Source organism: Amblyomma maculatum, chromosome 2, assembly GCF_055883805.1.
Source record: "Amblyomma maculatum isolate TAMU_Amacu chromosome 2, ASM5588380v1, whole genome shotgun sequence".
Lineage (NCBI taxonomy): Eukaryota > Metazoa > Arthropoda > Arachnida > Ixodida > Ixodidae > Amblyomma > Amblyomma maculatum.
Genome location: NC_139345.1, coordinates 216,875,860 through 216,893,752, shown reverse-complemented (window position 1 = coordinate 216,893,752; position 17,893 = coordinate 216,875,860). Strand labels below are relative to the sequence as shown.

General features: G+C 44.7%; 1 protein-coding gene across 5 annotated transcripts in view; it reads left to right on the top strand.

Moving 5' to 3' along the window:
* Nucleotides 1–17,893, top strand: part of LOC146201292 (ubiquitin carboxyl-terminal hydrolase 4-like) — a 158,412-nt gene that overhangs the window by 137,318 nt on the left and 3,201 nt on the right. For all 5 annotated transcript variants that reach the window (XM_084595751.1, XM_084595749.1, XM_084595748.1 and 2 more), the window contains exons 14-15: nt 1,408–1,645; nt 2,727–2,843. In XM_084595751.1, coding sequence (XP_084451877.1) covers nt 1,408–1,645; nt 2,727–2,843 — 355 coding nt within the window. The remainder of the gene's footprint in view (nt 1–1,407; nt 1,646–2,726; nt 2,844–17,893) is intronic.

Below are 17,893 nucleotides of genomic sequence, written 5' to 3'. Positions count from 1 at the left end.
GTCAATGTATATACCACGCAATTAGGTACCTGCGTCTTTTCTAGTGCTTTTGGACCAAAGTCCGTGGAATTCCTTGGATTTATACCGCTGAACCAATCAAGCGTCTCGCCTTATTTAAACTAATACTCATGACAACTGCTTACAACAATTATTCTCTCGTAGTACCCAGGCGCATGAATGGTATCTTCGCAGACCAGCCGATATAACGATCGTGCAGTTGCGCGTACATTTGTCAATTGGTCACAATCTATGTTACTGTTCGTCGTCATCACTTTCCGATTGAGTGCAGTAGGCCTACGGCAGCTGGCTTAGAAATTGGACGTGATCATGTTACAGGACGCGATACATGAAATGCATACAGCGCGTACGGGTCTGCTAGGTTGCAGGGTCCTACACTTGCGTACTCGTTTTGGCAGCTGCCGCCACACGCCAGTGTCGCAACTGGCACTGCATGCTCACGTGACCGCCTGGCACTGCTGCAGCACTTTTCAGAACTAGTGCAGCCAGTGCAAGCCAAATCGAAGAGACCTTCAGTAGTTGTTGGCTAGGCTTCATCCAGGCCTTGATCGTCCTTGGCTTCGGGGAAAAAGGCTTTCGACTGCTTCTCTCCTACGGCGAGTCTTCACCTTGCAGCCGGATGTGAGACCTCTCCAGTGTCCCATGCCTTTTGCCCTCCTCATTCTCGCCAGTGTGGATTTGTCTACATGGCCACTTTGAAATGGCAGACTTGACAGCTGGCTTGAAACCTGAGACATTGTGGTTTCCCATGATGGCCATGGATGCATAGCACTCGTCCCTGTCGTTCTTTCTTTGTCATAGTCGCGTTAGTGCTTTGAAATGCATATACTATGTGGACACCACAGGGTTGGCCTCTGTTTGGCGCCAAGTTCACTGGCGGTGCAGTGACAGTGAGAGCTGAAAGCATTTCATGATTCAAAGTACCAATGTCACCAGTAGTCAATTATGTTAGGTGGAAAAATTTACCCATAAAGGGCCAAATTATGGAACTTCTTTGTTGAAAAACTTGAGCTTTCCCAAGGTTGGAAGCAGAAGAAATTGTGCCTGGCTTTTACTCCCTGACTTGCAAACGAAAAAAAGAAAGAAGAAAGAAAAGGTAACAACTCTAAAAAGGAGTGGCCTACACATACCCAGGCAAACTCACATAATGTGAACATTACTTTTAATCTGGTACTAATGAAGTACTGGTTTCTGTGTTGTGTGCCTTTGGATGTTGCATCCTTTTGGATACACAGAACAAGCTGTGGTGATTCTCAAGCAGTTTTCTTATCCCTTTGTGTATTTTTTCCGAGCATATATTCTAAAAATGCTCAGTTTAATTTCATTTAATGAGGGCATAGCCGCCTTAAGTGGGCAGCCCATGGGACAGGCATTGCTGTGTGTGTGCAGGGGCGTGCTACACGCTGGCCCTGGTGGATGCCAGCAGCCGGCAGTGTTCGCGCTGTGCCTCCACCCTGTGCTGCAGGGGCTGCGAAGTGGCCCGGGCTGGTTGGGTGTCCCTGCAGCCTGGGGACTGCCTTGCCGTGCGCCACCCGCCCGATGAGGTGCCGCCAGAGGCATGGCCAGTGCCCCGCCCCCAGCAAGCACCCCTGTCCCTGCATGACTGCCTGCAGGCTTTCAGCGAGAGGTGGGTGACAGCCATTGCAAAGGCTGGAGAGCAGCCAATCTCCCTAGCTGAAGAGGGCAAATACGGGCTAGTTGGTACACTTTGAAGAGAATAGAACAGTGATATGCAAGATGTTGCAAACACAAGTGCTAACAACCGGAGACAGGACGCCGCGACAGACTACATGAACATGCAAAAGATACAGAGAACAGGTCATGCAGAAACCATTTTGCAATGCATTGCACTGAGTTCAAAGATTGTGAAAAGAATCTTAATCAGACTGCTGTCATCGCGCGATATAAAGTTGAGACCTTGAGGCTCATTTCACGCAGAAACCATTTTGCAATGCATTGCACAGAGTTTAAAGATTGCGAAACGAATCTTAATCGGACTGCTGTCATCGCGTGATATAAAGATGAGACTTTGAGGCTCATTTCCAACACTTGCAATATACATAGTCTCGGTGGCACCTCCATCAGCAGCCCGTTGATAGTTCTCATCCCAAAAGAACATGCATATCTTAATCAGTGAAGTTGCCTGATTTTAGTCGGGTTGTGCGGTTGTGAAGTTTCCTTTTTCTTGTTTTGTACTTGTGCCATTTCCTTTATATGCTGTCCCACCTGTAGCAGTCAATCATTTGGTTGCTAGTCAGCACTCATATTTGTCCCGTCTTGCATTATTCTCTTGCCTTTTATTTCATAGCACAGCTGACCTTGAGTACCAAGCATCACCGTGTGAGGCTGAAAACTGTGTGCTTTGTAAATTCAATGGACGGTGGTTCCTTCATGCCACCTAGATGGTCCTGTGCAAAATTTCCTTTTATTGATTCTGCATATTTTTTAATAACCAACTCTCTGAACGAGGCATATGTAGCAGTTCACAATAACCATGCTCACTGTATGTTCTTCGACGTGCCGCGTTAAAATGAAATTGATGTTATGCGAACATGGCCACATATTGGAATATGTGGAAAAGTGCTTCCTTTTCTTTTGTACCTGGCTTGGTGTGAGGAATGCGCAGCAGGGCCTTTGTGGCACATGCTGCCTACAGCTGACGCAGCGCTGCATTTTGTGTTGAGCTTTCTCTCTCCCCACTTTGGCAGTGAGATCTTGGATGAGCAGAACCCCTGGTTCTGCCCAGTCTGTCACCGCAACCAGCGTGCACGCAAGAGCCTCTCCATCTGGTGTCCCCCAGACACGCTTATGGTCTACCTCAAAAGGCAAGTGTGAGGAGGCAGTACTCCTCCTCCGTAAGAATAAAGCCGACAATTGGCAGATCTTTCTCCAGTCACTGCCTCATATGTGCATACTGTGCATACTGGCTGTGCATACTTGTGGGACTATTTTTTTCTCGATTTTTTTTTTTAATTTTTCAGTGTTTTGGAATCCACATTTCAATTCATCTCTCGCACAAACTTTATTTCTTGCAGAGGAATTACAGTAGAACCTATGTTCATACAATTTCCAAGTATAATTTACAAGTAAACATTCAATCATTGTAATCAAACAGGAGCTTGAGGGAAAAGCCATGGTCTGTTAAATTCATACGAAGCTGGCCAACATTTTTCCATGTGGCCAAGCGGAAAGCCCCTCAAGGAGAGGTTCATCCTATCACGTTGCCATCAGCATCACTGTTCGCACATGTACATCAGTGAGGTCCCAGTGTGTTGTCGTTGTGGCTATATGAGGCCTGCCAGCTGGTGTTAGAATGTGTGGGTTTGGTGACTCACCGGTGCAGCGCAGAGAAGGCCAATGAGTAATTATTACACACACAGAACGAGGACAGCTGATGCGAGTTCCTTGGTTGACAGCCAGAAGGGAACCGCACATATCCCAAGGGAGGGGATATGCTGTCTGAGGGAGACATTGTTTGCCTGCAGGGTAAGTGTGGCACGCAGTGACGTCACATTAACGTGACCAGGCCCAGCTGCATAGGGGTCCAGGGTACCCACAGTGCAGACATTTTGTCGGTAGGAGCTTCATTAAAAGAAGGCTACTGTTAAGCACGCTGTGTTTAAAACAGTGAAAAATCAGACTGGTATGATGGTATCACTACTACTGACCATTAAAGCAACTACACTGCTGTGTTAGTGCATGAAATTATCCTTTGCACTGGGCATTAAAGAGACATGATTGCTGAGTGAATTTTTTATTTATTACCATTGGTGCATTCTTAAGGCAAAAAGTGCAAACATGGGAATCTTGAAATTTAGCGCAAAAGAAAAAAAAGAAGAGAGGACTACTTAATAAAACAAGGCGGCTTAATTGACGAAATCTAACCCATCCAGAATAGAAGCTGTTCGTTGTATATCTTCAAATTGTGACTTTCGCTTACCACAACTTCCCCAACCTACATGATTTTCTTCTAGTACCATCAGTGCACCCATCATCCCATCTTTTCAACTCCATGAGTATCCAATGCTCACGTGCACCTACTAACGCCATTTAACAAATCTTTGTTTACCAGGTGCAGTTCAAGAGTGGAAGCAACTTCCTGAACATGTTTTAATCGATCCCATTAGGTCCAAAGGATGCCTGAAAATTATTTATTTTCCAATACAGTGTCGCTGCCCAAGCAGAAGAAGTTACAGAAAGAGCATCTTTACAGAGCTCTGGAACATAGTATCACCACATTCTACAACAGATGACGGTAGACAGTTCCATTGCTCGATGGTGTGTGGAAAAAAAGATTTTTGAAAGAATTCAGTTCTTGCAAGAAACGGGCGTATGCCTTAAAATGGTTGAAGCATGACAATGTTTTTGGTTTGGGAAGCAAATATTTATCTTTTGGTAAACCTATTTCGTCATGGTAGAGTAAGTACAGGAATTTTAGTTTTGCTATAGCTCATCTTGCTTGGAGTGGTTCCAGCTCAAGCCACTTCAGCAGGGCAGTCACTGATGACGCAGGACTGTAGTCTGTCAAGATAAGTCTGGCAGCGAGTTGCTGTATCCACTCCAGCATGGCAATTTCTTTCACATAGTATGGGTCCCACACGATTGCCGCATACTCGAGGACAGGGCAAACCCGATAAGCCTCGAGCTTTACGATGGAAGGGGCATATGTCAGCTTTCTGTGCAAAAAGCATAACTTAATGTAAGCTTTTGCGCATACACTCTGAATGTGCACTTCCCAGTTTATTTTGTTGGTAATGGTCAAGCCCAAATATTTAACTGAGGTAATTTTGTTAACAATGATCATTGCTAAAATAGGTAAAGTTACGAAAATTCTTTTTTGTGGTAATGGACATGCATTTTTGGTGACATTTACATTCCTTTGCGTTCGCACCAATCCCCAAGTTTACAAAGATTCACATTGAGCAATAAATAGGAAGATACATTGTTTATAACTGAATAAATAACACAGTCATCAGCAAAAAATGTCACACTTATACTGTCAGGCACACTTTTCGCAATATCATTAACATATATCAGAAATAATAATGGGCCCAGTACGGAACCTTGCGGTACCCCCAACAAGACATCCAATTTGATTGACTTGATCTCTTCAATTTGAACAAACTGTGTGCGGTTATGCAGATATGCAGTTATCAGCTAATGAGTCAGGCAGGAAGTCCTATTTTGTTTGTACAAGCAAGCTGTGCGGGACACGGTCAAATGCCTTTGACAGATCTAAAAAAAAAGACAGCATCTATCTGAAGCTGTTTGTCAACAGCGGAAACAAATCATGAACAGCGACAAGCTGCGTAATTGTGGAAACATTTTATGGAACCCACGTTGTTAATCAACAAAAAAGTGATTTGCTTCGAAGAAAGTGGTTATGTGGCTGGCATTAATATGTTCTAAAACCTTGTAACATGTGCTTATGAGCGAAATTGGTCTATAATTTGAAGATTCAAACTTATCATCTGATTTGTATATCGGCACTACCCTCACAATTAGCCAATCATTGTGTATTGCACTTTGCTCGAGAGAACTGTTAAAAATGTAGCAAAGGTAAAAAGAAACTATTTCGGCGTATCAGTGAAGAAATCCGGTGGGTATGTTATCCGCTCCGCAAGATTTATTTATATTAAGGTTCAAGAGCAGTCAAAATATGCCCTTATGAGATATAACGATGTCAGACATCTTGTGTACATCAGAAGACTGGTTTGATTAGCAGTATGTGCGGGTAGAGGATCAGAGTTTGTAAAAGCCTTTTGGAATCTAGAGTTGAATTCATCTACAATCTCTTTAATATTTGTAGACATTGTGCCATTTATTTTAAGTTGGTCGACGGAACGTTTTTTTGTCAGGCAAATCCTGCCAGAACTTCCGAGGGGATTCTCTGAGGAAATTTTGGAGCGTGCTTCCATAAAAATGGGCGCCTCTGCTTGTTTTAACTCGTCAACTAATTCACTTTTGCCAAGTTTCTTGCGTGCGCCTTGCATTTTCGCACAGGTCGCTGTTTAGGGTGAACAATTTCTGGAGTGACCCATGGGTTTGTGCGATGTAATCTTTTTCGATGGATGGGGACAAACCTATCTGTGCATCTCGTTATCAAAAACTTAAACTGCTCCCAGAGCAGAGAAACATCACCGCCTTTCTCGAATTCCCCCTGGCGCAAGCGCATTTTATCTAAAACTGACTCATCATCGGCCGATGAAAGGTCGAGATAATTTTTTATTTTGTTGTGAAAGCAATATTACGCCAAGTTTCGCCTCGTCGCGTAGCCGGTGGGCACGAATGACTTTGAACAGCCGTTGCCTAGCAACCGTTCAGCCGAGCTCTGCCAAGTGCTGTCGACGCTGCACCGCTGCTGCGTGTGCAGTCCATCGCTCTGCTCCGCCAGTTGGCGCCGCACCGCTGCCGCTTGCTCCCACCAGATGTGTGCTCTGCGGGCAGAGGAGAGGAGGTGACGCTTCGCGGATATAAGCACGCTTCGCCTCTGGGAATCAGCCTGCCATGACATTTGAATTCACGTTAGCCCTATGCCACGGGCAGGAGCTGCCAACTCGGGTTGCTCCTTTCATATGAGAGGGTGATATCAGAATCAGCCTACCAGAATCGTTTGCATTCTCCTTACCGCTACGACACGACGTCCATACAGCTTGGTTGAAGCATGACTTAAAATGTGGGCTGGTAGCTTACGCTCTCATGTCATACCCTTAAAGGATAAGCTTAAGTGTCCCCAATTATGTAGCACCTTACACTGATAGGGCGTAATAGGGGAATAATGTAGGAGGCAAAAGAAGCTTCCGCCGTTGCTTTCGCAGTTCAACTAGGGTTAACCAGGGTGTCTACCAACCAGGAAAACTGGGAATTCTCAGGAAATCTGGATAATCTGGAAAAACTCAAGGAAAACTCAGAAATTTGCGCCTATATCAGGGAAAATTAGCAGCAGTTCTACCTAAAGGGAACTAAAGTCGCGATAATGCTGACTCGTGTAAACAAAGCAGGCTGGTGTTGCAAGATTGTACACTACAGCGTTACGCTTCCTTCCCTCTGCGACTGCCGGCCTCCCGCGTTGTGCCAAATGGACCATCCCAGAAAGGCGGCATAAAGCGTTGTGGCGTTTCGAATTTCGAAGCACGCCGAAAGCGGTCTCTCCCCCGGTGCTGTGGACGACGGCAGAGAAAGCTCTTCCTACGGTTCGCACGTGCGTCGTTCAATGGCCACCGGCCTTCACTTGTTTTGTTGTGTTTTTTGATAGACAACTCCTTTCTCCCTGCTCACCGCCTCGATGGAAGTGTCCATTTTTACTCCAGGGGGTGCACGCACGCGGTAGCACCAATAGCACCCGTGATGCAGCGATGCAAGCGGCGGAGCTTCGTGCTCTGGCGGCTGCCGCGGACCGTGTTACCGTGTGCAGCTCGCTGCCGTCTTTCTTTCTTTGTTGCAGCAGACTTTGGCCGAACTGTGACCACCGCCTTCTTAGATCCATCCGCACCGATATCAGGACGTGTCAAGCATGGCAACCTTCAAGCGCACTTTCGACCAGGACTGGATGAATCCGAAACATTGCGAGTTTGCAGCCTGGATTAGGCTCGTCCAAAGTAATGCGAACGCAGCGTGCTGTGCACTATGCAGAAAGCAGTTTTCACTCAGCAACATGAGAAGAAGAGCTGTGACAAGTCACGCAGAAAGTAAGAAGCACCGACTGGCCATTACAGGAGCCGGAACACCTTCTGTGGCTTCATTTTTGACACCTGCGCTGTTGTAACCAATGCCGGGCCAGTGATGCCGTCAGTTTCTGCACAGCCTTCCAGTGCTTCACCTACGGCAACGAATGTCCAACCTGAGCGTGACTTGGAGGTCATAAAGGCTGAAGTAATTTGGTGTCTAGATGTTGTTATGACGCACACATCACTCTATGCTGCCGCGACATCGGCTTCTCTGTTCCCATCATCAGCTGCAGCCAAGAAAATGTAGCTTGGCAAAGACAAGGAGGATATACTATTGTCTATGGCCGTGCACCTTTCTTCTAGGAGAACCTCTTGTCGGAAGTAAGCCGAGCCTCCCACATCGTCATGGTGTTTGACGAATCGTTAAACAAAGTTGCACAAAAAGAGCAGATGGACGTGCTGATTAGCTTTTGGTCAGATGCAGACCAGGGCGTGAAAACGCGCTACCTGACATCATGCTTTCTGGGGTGCACGCGAGCTGAAGAATTGGTGTTCGCTTTTAAAAGTGCCACTGATGGACTATCACGATCAAAAATTCTTCAGACATCAATGGATGGGCCAAACGTAAACATCAAATTCTTCAGGTCAAGCAAGAACTTTGTGAATCCAGCGACGGCCGTCGTATACTCGATGTTGGAAGCTGTGGCCTTCATGTTGTGAACAGTGCTTTCAAAACCAGACACGCAGCAACAGGGTGGCAACTCGTCGAATTTCTTCGGGCCTTGTACAACTTGTTCAAATGTGTACATGCCCAATGCGCTGAATATGCACACATAACTGGGAGCGACATTTACCCTTTGAAGTTTTGCGTTGTGCGGGGGCTTGAAAATGTTTGTGTAAATTCAAGAGCTATTTAGATTCGAGTCGTGTCAAAACGTGGACAACCGACCGTCCAGCACCAGTTACTGCATGGTCGAAACGGCCATTCTCTATCCCCTGCTGTCTGCAAAGCTTACCTTTCTGCTTGGCATCGCGGATGAACTGGAATCGTTCCTGGCTCAGTTCCAGACTGATTCACCAATGCTTCCATTTCTTTGTGCAGCACTGGAGAACATTCTCCGATCACTGACGAATAGAAAAGTAAAAAAGGAAGTGATAATGGCTTGGACAGGCCGTTAAAGTTGATGAAAGTGGACATGGACCTGACTGCGAACGTTGTTGCGACACCCAACTTGGCTTTGCTACAAAGAATGCGCTCCGAAAGGGACTGCGCTACTTTTGTGAAGAACTGCGCCAAAAAAAATGGTTCGCTGTTGAAGTTCAAGCTTGCGAGGGGACCCTGCATGCGCTCAGGTTCCCGACTTGGAGAAAGGACTGATGCACTGGAAGTTCTAACCAATGGATGACAGGAACGGATCGGGCTATGTGGTCTTATAAGCATGTATGCTCACTCGACGCAAGTGGCATTGAAAACTTTCGACACCGACTGGATGCTCTTCGTGCTTAAATAAGGAACTGTACACATTTGTGAAGGTTCTTTCGCACGGAAATGCGGCTGTTGAGTGAAGAGCAAGGAGTGTCTTGTTGAAAATCAGAAAGAGCAATCTTTGGTTGCCCAACGAATTGTCTATGACGCTGTGTTGTCTGCTGGAGGAGTTGCCAGCGTACAGCTGACCAAGAGGATGCTCCAAATGGTGTGTGGGGCTAATGCACGGTGGAAAGAGGAGCTGGAGAGGACAAGAACAAAAAGGGCCGATGCACTGAGGAAGGAACGGAAAGGAAGCTTGCCTCCGCTTCTGTAAGCTCAAGCTCAAAAAATAAACTCTAAAGCAGTGAAACAACACTGAGGCGTTTTGCATGGTACTGAAAGCATGTCAGAAAGGTTGGTTGAGATTGACTTTCCAGTGTTCCTTGGTGATTTGTCACTCATTTAGTCATACAAACTAACATAAATTTCTATAATGGGGAATTTTTCGGAATAGGCTTAATAATTGCTGAGAGAGAATCTCACTTGCGATGCTAAAGTTCGGTTCCCCTACAAGTGTGGTTGCTGTCTGTAGATAGAAATATCTCACATTCGAAAATATTGTGTTTCCGTGTGCATCTTCCTTTTATTTGATGTGAAAATGTTCGCTTTGGTTTGCAGTTTGTTTATCATTGTTTTTTCTTTTTAGATATTCGGTTCTTTATGCCTTTTACTAATCTCTCCCTTCTGTTTTCTTCTTTAATGAAATAAACGCTTCACCTTACTATTCAAATGGGATTAAATTGTATTTAACAAGCTTGCTGGAGAGGGATAGCATCAGGTAGAATTGTCAGCCCGTTTTAGCATAAAACAAAGTGTCACTCAGGGAATTTTACAAATGCACTCAAGGAAAACCTGAAAAATTCAGGGAATTTGGAAACATCTGTTTGGTAGACATCCTGGTTAACCAGAGCTAAACCACAATTAATTTTTTGGAGCTTTCCTTTCTGTTTTAATATTGTAACAATATCCTCGTAACAATATCTACAGCTACCTATGTTGACTAGACTGTGGCCTGAAATCCCATCCGTTATATCTATTCCACATTCTTCTGGAAAATTTACAAAAATGAGGTGAAGGATAGATTCAGATGTGATAGGAACTCTGGTTGTCATAGAGACCACCTGGGTTAAGTTGGGAAAGGAGGCCAAATCTAAAAGTAGCTGTGTGCTATCGGCGTCTTGAGGCTCTGATATGCAGACCCTGTTCCACTCTATGCACGGTGAATTGAAATCTCCGGTTAAGATTAATTTTCATTTTGAACTGGCTATTATTGAAATGCGATCAGTCATGAATTGAATGTAGGATGGGGGGTTCTTTGGAGGCCTCTAAACGACCCCAACAATAGCGGAAAAATTTCTGTGCTGAATTTCACATCAAAGGCTCTTGTGGTCAGGAATATCGTCAAGCCGAATGCACGTGACCTAGTTTTTTGCTATTAGTGCGACACTGCCTCCCCTTTCACTGCGGCCTCGCCTAATGATTTTGTGTATCGAGGGAATTATTTTTGTGTCCGTAACGCTTGACGATAACCATGTCTCTGTGACTGTTAAAATATGGGGGTCATGTAAAATAAGCATATCTTCCAATTGGTCAAATTTGTTTACTAAACTTATCGCTAAATGCCAGAAGTTATTCGCTTCAGCAACCTGAAACGCTGAGACGTTTTAGGTTGCCTTGCTAAATGCAAGGTAACATTTTAGCGTGTTCTCGGCAAGATGGCTGGCCAACATCACTGGGCTGGGCAATGTCAATCTGTGGCAGATTTGTCGGCCTGGAAGTTATTTCGTCCCAAACATAGATAGCATCACCCATGCCCAATCGCCCCGCAGGGGGCATCTGTTGAAGCAGATGTTTGTGTGTACTGTGCAACACCACGGACCCCAAGCACCCATGCTTAGCTGTGCGTGGCATCGCCGTGTCTGGAGAAAAGGGGATCCTGATGGTTGAGCCTATGCTGAGTGCTTGGACCTTTAAGGCCCCTTGGCTGAGGCAACACACCACTTTAGCCCACGCTTCCCACAGACGGCACCTCCGGGCTCGGCATTCGCCTTTTCCTGTCCTCCCCTCCATATTTCACCTTCCTATTTTCTTTCTTACAACTGTCCTGTCTTCTTCTACCTTCTTCGTTTCTTCCTACTTCCAGGCGGCGAGGGTTAACCTCGTGTGGCTAGCTGCCCTGAGTTACACCATATTAGGCTACAGTTACGGTGCTGGCGTGGGCAGGACTTGCTTGCCAATTCCTGTCCCATCCCCTCGTTGGGCTCCATGGTGGGTGGCTGGCACCACGGCCAAACAATATACTTTTTTATGGCATCTTAACTCCTTCATCCCGATCGTCTTCCTACTAAAAATGGGCGCACCGAGACTGACTATCTTTTTCTCAAAGAATCTCACTAACTTCCCTCATTTTCACATGATCCACAGTGACCACGAGGAAATAACTGCACGACTTGTGTCTTCGTTTGTAGCTTCAGGGACTTTGACTGAGGCCATAGGCCAGGGATACAAAATAAAGAAGCTTGGAAATGGCAACCTACTATTGGAATTTATTTATAATCACCAGCATCAAAAGCTACGTTCAGTTAAATCTTTTGGAGAAATACCAGTCATAATAAGTCCGCATCGGTCACTCAACACAGTCCGAGGAGTCATCTCTAATGATGACCTTAGGTACATGACTGAAAGAACAAAGTGTCGCAGATGTTTACCGGATAAAGATCAGACGAGACAACAAAGAGATACAAACAAAGCACATTGTACTCACCTTTTCTGCAAACACTTTTCCAGAATCTGTTGAAGTAGGCTACATAAAGATAAATCTAAGGCCCTACATCCCGAACCCCCGTCGATGCTATAACTGCCAACAGCCACAGCTCACAGGCCAACTCACCTGTGCCAAATGTGCTTCCCACAATCACCCCACAGATAACTGTGATGTCGAACCACACCTTTGTACAAACTGTCAAGGAAGTAGTCAGTCTGAAAGTTACATAACTTACGGGGAAGAGACTTCCATTGCCAGAAAAGCCTTCCTACTGCACTGTGACAGAGCAGGGTGCAGAGTCACAGCGGTCATCTGCGCCCTCCATGGAGACAGCTAGCGCTGCTCCACCACCCACGAAACAGGCTGCACGGGCCTCCAGGTCAGCCAGCTCCAAGGTCTTAACCCATGAGGCAAGGTCTAAAACAGATAAGCCTGTACCTTCTGCACAGTTGTCCACTGCATCTGAGGATGCGATGGACACTTCACCCTCGCTGCCTAGGCAGCAAAGCTCCCTTGAAAGAAAAAGAAGGGAGAAAGTCCCCATAGAAATAAGATTAGACCTACAATCTTAGGCTTTTTAACCCTATCCCCTACGGTGTTTTTAAACATGGCTTTTTTAATTCATTGGAATTGTTGAGGACTTTTAAATAATTACTATGGTGTAACAGATGAATTCATTTTCTCCTGTAGCGTTCTGTCTCCAAGAGACAAACTTGGGACCGCAACAAAAAAAAAAAATCATGTTTTTCGTTGTGATCGCAAGCAATCAGACAGGCTTTCCGGAGGTGCTGCCATCATAATTCAGAGCGGAGTAGCCACTCACGAGATTACCTTAAAACTAAATATGAAGCAGTTGCAGTCACTGTCGTTGATTTTAAAACAATCACAGTATGCTCTATTTATATCGAACCACACTTAACAGTTGCACTCCATGACATAGAAGCACTTCTAACACAACTACCAGAGCCATACCTTTTAGTCGGGGATTTTAATACCAACTTCTCCTTTTGGGTAAGTGAACACACAGATACCAGAGGCAGGATTTTAGAAGATTTTATTCTCCGTAATAATGTCTGCCTATTAAACACAGGCAAACACACATACTGAAAAAATGAGTTGTCTGGATTTGTCTTTTTGTACACCTTCTGTTTTTTGCTGATTTTAAATGGGACGTCCTCGACAATCCATATGGAAGCGATCATTTACCCATCATAATTAATCTAACATCCTCACTATCCATCACGTTAACCAAACCACGACGATGGAAGCTTTTTCTAGCCGACTGGCAACTATTCCACACTGAAGAAAACCTCGGAAAAGTCTTTTCAGATCACCTCAGCGTGGATGAGTTAAATGAAAAATTTACTGCTTGCATTATTGCTGCCGCACATTTGGCTATTCCTTAGTAGTTGGGAGTGGTACAGCGAAAACACAAAGTTTAGTATACACGAGAATGCAAACAAGCAAAACAGAATAAGGCATGGGGAGTATTCCGAATGTGTCCAACACACGAAAATCTTGTCAATTTCAAAAAGGCGAGAGCGAAGGCTTGGCATACTCGCCGATGTGTCGAGAAAATGTCCTGGCAGAATTATGTGTCATCGATAAACAGCTCCACTAACATCCAAAAAGATGTGGGAGCAAGTTCATAAACTGGATGGAAAATACTCCCCCTTTGCAATTCCACTTCTGACAACTCCTGGCACACATATTAGGAGAACATTTTGCTGCAGTTTCAAGTTTCACACACTATACACATTCTTTTTTAAAGTACAAATCAATAGCAGAAAGACAAAAACTCCCAATGTCTGATAGTGCAAATGAAACCGTTAATGCTGACATTACACTTGAAGAAATCAGTAGAGCGTTAATATCAGGCAAACACAGGCCCGATGAAGTCCATTATGAAATGTTAGCTCATTTATCTGAAACCTCGGTAAAGGCATTGTTGAAACCCTTTAATAAAATCTGGATATCCGGGAAAATTCCCGAGACCTGCAAAAAAGTAATTATTATAGTGCCTCTGTTGAAACCTAGGAAGTCTCCAAATTTCCCAGGCAGTTATAGGCCAATAGCCCTGACGAGCTGTCTTGCGAAGTGCTTTGAAACATCCTGAATATAAGATTGATGTTTGTTCTCGAATCTCGAAAACTGCTGGACATTCACCAGTGTTGTTTCAAGAAAACATGTTTCACTACTAATCACCTCGTCCGCCTCGAAAATACAGTTGGAGAAGCGTTTATACATAAGCAACACTGCCTTGCCACCTTTTTTGACCTTGAAAAAGCCTATGACACCACATGGAGGTTTGGGATCCTGTGGGATTTGGGAGAGCTTGGAATTCGCGGCAGGATGCTAAACTGTCTAGCTGACTTTCTACATAACCGATCTTTCTAAGTACATCTTGGTTCCATTGCAACTTGACCAAAGAAAAAAAAGCGCACAGGAAACACACACAAGAGAAGCAGACACAGGACATGCGCTAGCGCGTGTCCCGTGTCTGGTATGACATGACATACAAAAACTACCCCAGCGTCTGCAAAAATGCATAGACCGCAACGGCAATTATGTGGAAAAGTAGAAGAATGGTCTGCCTTTTAAGTGATTTTTAAATGGCTTCAAATAAACATTTCTTTCGATTTATAAAAAACCTGGAGACCTTAATTTTGGGATGACCCTCGTATATACTTTTACATGCTTTGTCAGAGATGAGTGTGAGGTTGGAAAGGCATTGAACTTGCATAAAAAGGAATCAGGTTGAAGATTCTATATTTCAGAAAAAACTGCAATTTTCAAGGGTGTGTGACCTTAGAAACATGCTCCAAAATATAATTCAAATGCTCCAAAACTCTTGTTTCGTTGCTCCAAAGCTGCTTTACTACTGCTCCTAAAGCTGCTCCAAAATGCTCGAGCCTGCTTCCACCCCTGTATCTGAAACTATTGGACCCTGTGCATAATTCAGGTTTGCGTCTCTCAACCGGAGCCTACAGGACATCACCTATAGACCAGATTTTTAAGCCGCTCATGGGCGCGGCCATTTTCTGCCGGTTAGCGCGCAGCCGCACCGGCGCTTCCTTGGGGACTGTGGGGTCGCGCCTGCACGGTATCCACGTTTAGCTAGCCTTCGGGGGCTAAAGAACATCGCCAAAAGTATTTTCACACACGGTTGTGTTGGAGCAAGGTTATTTGCATTGTCGAAAAGTTAAAATTGACTTGTTATTTATGGGGTTTGGTTTGGACATTCAAGTTAAATGTGTTGGTGCTCAACACGAAGCTGCGCTAATAATGCTGTTTCGGTCCTTTACTGACGATAAAACGTTTGTAAGAAATTACAAACATTACTTTTGCATATGACTCTCATATTATTGCACTTTCAACGTGCTCTTCCTTCATGCCAGCCATTTCGAACCTCGTTGTCACTTGCGTGGTGTGTGCCAGTCACATCAACAAATTATCGCTTTGTGTTCTTCTTTGTGAGTTGACAAGATAATGGCAGGGAAATTTTGTAGTGCTTTATTTATGAACACCGCCGCATTAGGATCGTTTCTTTTTATCCCTGGAACTCTGTAGCGCCTATCAAACTGTTGCGCCTGCATGTCAAGTATAATGCATCTTTTTATATCCTGCACGTATATTCTCGTTATGCCAAGGGAACAGTACCAAAAAAAAAAAAGTGGTAGCTTGAGCACAAACACTCAGTTTTCATATGAATATAAGGAGTTTAGGGTCCAAAAGTGGCATCAATTATGAGATACGCCGTAGTGGAGTGCTCTGGAAATTTATCGACAGCTTGGGGTTCAACGTGCGCTGACATCGCACGCTACTCAGCTTCGTCTTCATTTAGGCGTGGCCGTCGATTCTGTAATAGAATCTATGTCTTCGGGCTCAGCAGTCAAGAGCCCTAACCACAGAGCAACCGATGGAGGGCACTGCCCAGTTTCGTTATTTATATTAAACCTTGAACAAATATTAGCATAGCAGCCAAATCTCATGAGTTTAGCAGGGACAAGACGAATATCTTTAATTTACATGATATCGGTGTGTGTGAAACCGCCGCTTAGCTGTTTGGGCCAGGTCATAGCATGTAATGAAATCGTGTTTGTTGTGTCTGTGGTAGATACAAACAGCAAAAAGCTACTACATTGCTCAACCATTTTGCACGCCGACTTCTCTCTGAAATAAAGAAGTAATTGGGAGTCCTCATAGTCGTACTTAGATTATCTTAAAGGAAAAACGAAAGCCAAAGACGAACCACTGCTGGCAGAAAAAACACGTTTTGCCTAAGCAAACTTCACCACGTAGCTCGACCGTTAAGTTAAATTTAACACCATGGAGTCAGGTTTTAAAAACTAAATCCTCGTGCACAAAACTCAAAAAGTAAAAAAAAAACATGAATTTACCAATGTGAAGGGCAGCCCCCCCCCTTACAAAAAAAAACCCGCTACTGCTGCATATAAACAAGATTTACAGTTCGTAACTTGCATGGTAGGCTACGTTAGTATATTGCCTCACCGAGGTAGCAGTGCACGTAAAATTGCTGTGGAACAGCAACAAATGCGTATAGCAATGCACAACACACACCTACATGCATAGGTGGTAGGGCCACTTAATGACAGAATTGAAGAACACTCGCTCGCAAGTACGTATTCAACGCGAGGCGCCCACACGACCCGCAGTCCCCTGGCGGCGCGCGCCCGAAAGATGGCGCCTGGTGTCAAGAGTAGCAGCGCGCTAGCTGGCTGCATGCGAGGGTAAAAAAATCTGGTCCATAAACAGTCTTTATGTAGAAACCAACAGGACAGCAGAACCATGCTAACATGTTCATACATTCTTAAGATCCGTTCACTGCCAATCACCTTTGCTATCCCATAGTTACAAAGTGCTCATCCAGAACCCTGTTTAACAACAAACCTCAAGCAATCAGACATTAATTCTTCATTTTGAACAGATGCCAAGAATTAGACATACTTGATTCTCTTCCAAATATTGCCCGAAAACCATTTCCCCGCTGTGCACGACTTTATATTAACACACTTCCGTAAGAAACGAACACCACATGAACACATAGTACAAGAGTTCTTGGCATTAAATGAAAAATACAGAGATTGCACAGCGTTCTATACAGCGCCTCGCGTTGGAATTGCTGTGATACAAGTCTCATGGCGTCTATTTTTTCATTCTAGTCAAAGAAGTTCAATATCACTGGCCTTGGCTTATCTTGTTTTCATTTCCCTATTCTGTGCACTCTTTCAACTGTTTTTTAACAGATAGATTTAATTTTTCGACTTCATTTAAAACCCTTTCTTTTACCTGATTTGGGCTTTCATCAGGCGTTTCTTTCAGCCCATAGGTCACAAGGTTCCGGCGGCGACTTCTGTCCTCAAGACCAGTGAGCTTCTTTTGCTGAACGTTCACAATATCTTTGAGTGAAGCAACCCCTTCCTTTAGTTTTACTATTTCTTCTGTGTGTTGCGATAAAACTTTCAGTGTTTCATTCAACTCGGGGAACTTGTTGTTCATGGCTTCCTCAATTGCTGTTTGTGATGCAGAAACCTTATCTATTGACGCCTGCAGGGCAGACTGCATGGTTTTAAGTATTGTGACCTCATCAGCAGACGGACCTGGTTTACGTTCAACATCACCCTCGAGCAAAAGTAACAAAGCAGCGCATGGTTCGTCGAGCATAGCAAGACACTTACCCGGGCACGGCAGGACAATGATACACCTATTTTCACTGCGGAAACAACACAGAGGGTTTTTGTACGAACCTGTACAAGAAGAGCGAAGGGATTCATGGTTGCATCCGTGGCGGTCCCGCTGTGCCCTTTGAAGCTGTCCAGGTAGCGGCCACTCTTATAAGCAGATAGCAGCGGAGCTGTCGCAGGTATATTGCTGACGTGTTGCTTCACTGGTCCT